At 51.7% G+C, this 4,050-nt stretch overlaps 1 protein-coding gene across 2 annotated transcripts in view; it reads left to right on the top strand.

The window, feature by feature from the left end:
• The window catches only part of Draxin (dorsal inhibitory axon guidance protein), a 30,894-nt gene that overhangs the window by 13,751 nt on the left and 13,093 nt on the right, over window positions 1–4,050 (top strand). Inside the window, exon 2 of one of the 2 annotated variants that reach the window (XM_021161626.1) lies at window positions 1,241–1,682. In XM_021161626.1, the coding sequence (XP_021017285.1) occupies window positions 1,250–1,682 (433 nt within the window). In that variant the 5' untranslated portion in view covers window positions 1,241–1,249. Of the gene's footprint in view, window positions 1–1,240; window positions 1,683–4,050 lie in introns of those variants that run through there. The other variant, XM_021161627.1, reaches the window with a different exon arrangement.

The following is a 4,050-nucleotide window of genomic DNA, read 5'->3' as shown; positions in this document are numbered from 1 at the left end:
AAGAAAGAAAGAAAGAAAGAAAGAAAGAAAGAAAGAAAGGAAAGAAAGAAAGAAAGAAAGAAAGAAAGAAAGAAAGAAAGAAAGAAAGAAAGACAGGAAGAAAGAAAGAAAGAAAGAAAGAAAGAAAGAAAGAAAGAAAGAAAGAAAGAAAGAAAGAAAGAGAGCTAGATGTGGTGGTGTATTCCTTCAATCCCAGGCAGAGGAAGGTGAATCTCTGTGAGTTTGAGACCAGCCTTGCCTATATAACAAGTTCTAGGTCCACACAGAAAGACCTTGTCTCAAGGAGGGGAACAGAAGCTGGAGAGATGGTTCTCTTAGGTTAAGAGTGCTTGTTGTTTGACGCTCTTGTAAAAGACCTGAATTTGGTTCCCAGCACCCATCCATATCAGGCTGCTCAGAACCCAGCTCCAGGGGATCCAGTGCCCTCTTCTGGCCTCCCCAGGTATTGCACTTATGTGACATCATTAACAATTTTAAAAGGGAGAAAAAGTAGGTAAAGGAATTTGCTGTGAATCTGGAGTGTGGTACTTGACCCACAGAGAGAACTGACTTCCGAATGCACACACACCGTACATAACAAATAAATGAATGTAAGCGAATGAATGTTTAAATCTTCCCCCAAAAGGGAAGACGCTGGGCACGGTGGTTCATACCTGCAATTCTGATGCTTGAGAGATGGAGGCAGGAGGATCAGTTCTCCTGCTATTCTGGGCTACACAAGACTGTCTCAAAAACAACATAAAACCCCAATTAACAACAACAGTCCAGGGGCTGGTGAGATGGCTCAGTGGGTAAGAGCACTGACTGCTCTTCCAAAGGTCCTGAGTTCAAATCCCAGCAACCACATAGTGGCTCACAACCATCCGTAATGAGATCTGACACCCTCTTCTGGAGTGTCTGAAGACAGCTACAGTATACTTATGTATAATAATAAATAAATCTTTGGGCCAGAGTGAGCAGAGGTCCTAAAATTCAATTCCCAACAACCACATAAATGCTTACAACCATCTGTACAGCTGCAGTGTGCTCATATTCATAAAATAAATAAATCTTTAAAAAATATAATCCAAAAAAACATTTTAAAAGTTAAAATCAGAAATGTGTACAGGGAGCCGAGTCTCCTCCACCCACGAGGGGAAAGCATTTTGGATGATGGGATGCAGATATGGAGGCTTGGGAAGGAATGTCGTGCGGGGGTGTGGGGCTGTGTACAGCACTCATGATGCTGGTTTTCTTTTAGGGAGAGCCAATGGCAGGGTGCCCCGTCCTCAGGGTCCCCACGCTGTTCCTGATCCTCCTGCTGTTTCCAGAGCTCCACACAGCAGGCACCCTTGCATCTGGATCCTCTACCCGGAACCTGCCGGAGACCCACTCCCACCTCCCCAGCTCTGCACTGTGGGTGTCCCAGGCAAGCCATCATGGCCGTCGGGGCCTGGGGAAGAAAGACAGGGGCCCAGGCAGGCCTAGCCGGGCCCAGGAGGGGGCTGTGGTTACTGCTACCAAGCAGGCTTCCCAGATGACACTCGGACAGCCCCCTGCTGGCCTTCTGCAGAATAAGGAGCTGCTTCTGGGGCTGACTTTGCCCTACCGCGAGAAGGAGGCCCGGTCTCCCGGTTGGGAGAGGGTGAAGAAACGTGGCAGAGAACACAAGAGGCGCAGGGACCGTCTGCGACTGCACCGAGGTAGCTGGAGACCTGGGGGGAGGAGGGAACTACACTGGGAGAAGGCTCTAATCCAGTAACAAGAGCAGGAAGTGGTCGTAAAGTCAGCGTTTTAAGCCCCCGCGCCCCGAAGAGACCATTCAGAGGTCTCCACTTAGGGCAGAAGGGGGTTCCCAGAAGAGGGGAGGCATCTTCCTGAAGTCAGAGTGGCCTGGCAGGGAAAGGCCGAGGGAGAGACCTAGGGGAGAGACAGGGGTGAAAGACAGGAAACTGACATAGAAGTTCTGCTCCCTTAGGCAATCAGTCACCCTCCGAGGTCGGGAAGACCAACCTTGCATCTGACCTAAATCCACCCTATTCACAGCCTCCCTGCGTACAGACAGAACGGCTGGAGTCTTCCTCCTAGCACATCCTTTAGTGAGCTCTGGAGCAGAGTCCGGGCGGAGAGCTTGCACTCTGAAGCCAGATCTGCTGAGACCGGTGTCTGACTCCGCTAACTAGCGAGTTTGTGCCTTGAGCGAGTCCCCTTCCTAAGCCTCGCTTTGTCCTGCTGCAAAGATGCCACCCAGCCTTAGTGCAAGAGGGAGCTGATGCTCACAAAGCTTAGGGTCAACCTTTATCGGAGAAACTGCTACTGAACCCTTGGCTCCCCAGTCAGCATCCTCCAACCCTGAACACCAGTGACACCGTGTGGCGATTTGGCACAAAGCAGGAGAGAGGTTGATTTGGGATGGGGAACGCAGGACATCCAGCCTGCGGTTGCTTGATTGTGAAACAAAAAGCATCATAGAAGAAGCTTAGAACTGCCACCTCATGGTGCCCAGTGGCCCAGAGAAGGAGGAGGAAGAGAGAGAAAGACAGATAGACACAGAGAGGAGGGACGAGAGAGGAGAAGGGGGAGGAAGGGAGAGACAGCACAGGAACATCTAGGTCCCCATATCCCCTTCAAAGACACCCTGATGACTCGTTTCCTCCAGTAGGCCCCATCTCCCAGAGGGCCCTACTGCTTCCATGGAGAGCCACTGACTGGAGAGCCAAGTTTTTTTGTTTTTTTTTTTTAAGATTTATTTTTATTTTTAATTATGTGTATGTATGTGTGGAGGTGGGGTGGTATATATGTATATGAGTATGGGTGCCACCAGAGGCCACAGTCATCAGATCCCCAGGAGCTGGAGTTAAACGAAGTTGTGAGCTGCCTGACATGGGTGCTGGAAATTGAACTCAGACCTTCTACAAGAGCAGGACGTCTCTTAACTGCTGCGTCATCTCTCCAGCCCCAAGACCAAGCCCCAGGTCCTCGGGCGACATCAAAGATATAAACTTCAGTGTCCCGAGAGAAAGAAGTCACCTTCCCATGTTTGCCTGTGTTCAACCTTCCTTAACACACTCTCTGCCTCCATTCCCTGTGCTCCTGCGGTCACCCAAGGTGAGCCTCCTTTGGCCCAAAGGAACAGTCTCCAGCAAACCTGAGACTCACCAGCCAGCGGGTCGCTGCCCAGCCTCACCTAGCCCTGAGGCTGCACAGGCCACCTGTGACTGCCTGTAGGGGCAGAGCAACCCACAGATGGGCTGGTGGGGTTCACAGGGTATTTCTCTAGGAAGAAACTGGAGCAGCCGTGGCCTGCTTCTCCTGTGGATAGCAACAGGGGTGGGGTGGGGCGGGAACTGCCTCCCTGCCAGGTCGACTGAGACCCCTACATGGCAACACATATCCTTCCATTCTCGGGGTCCCCTCTGCCAGTTTAGAAGATGTTGATGCCTTGAGGACTCACATGGGGCCGATAGTTTCCATGAACTGATGGCTTTAGTGAAGCGGCAGGGATGTCCTGAGGGAGGGTGACATGGTGGCAGAGGGCAGGTGAAGTCCACAGGCCAGGCCAGTTTACCAGCATTTGGGGAGCCTCAGACTGACTGGGGTTCATTTCTGCAACTACTCCAGCTTCTGTCCTGGTCCCATTGCTTGTGACCCCGTGCTGACCCTGTGTTGTTCCCTGCTCTCAGTATCCCACACCCAGGTGTCTTTCAAGATGGCCCCAGGAGTTAAAAGCATCAGGTTTGCACTCAGGACTGAGGTTCAAATCCACGCTCTGCCAGGCACGAGCTGTTTGTCCTTGGCGAAACTGCCTAACCTCTCTGGCTCAGGCTCCTCCCCTGTTCATGAGCAGAGCGGCAACGACTTCTCAAGAGTCCCTGCAGAAGTTAGATGAAGTCATTATCGTGAAGGGGTTCACTGGGGACCCAGCATATAGGTGCAATATCAAGAAGCGCATGCGTGTGCCGGGTGTGGTGGTGCACACCTTTAATCCCAGCACTCGGGAGGCAGAGGCAGGCGGATTTCTGAGTTCGAGGCCAGCCTGGTCTACAAAGTGAGTGCCAGGACAGCCAGGGC

Source organism: Mus caroli, chromosome 4 (genome assembly GCF_900094665.2).
Source record: "Mus caroli chromosome 4, CAROLI_EIJ_v1.1, whole genome shotgun sequence".
NCBI lineage: Eukaryota > Metazoa > Chordata > Mammalia > Rodentia > Muridae > Mus > Mus caroli.
Note: the sequence above shows the minus strand (reverse complement) of the source record. Positions and strands in the feature narration are given on the sequence as shown.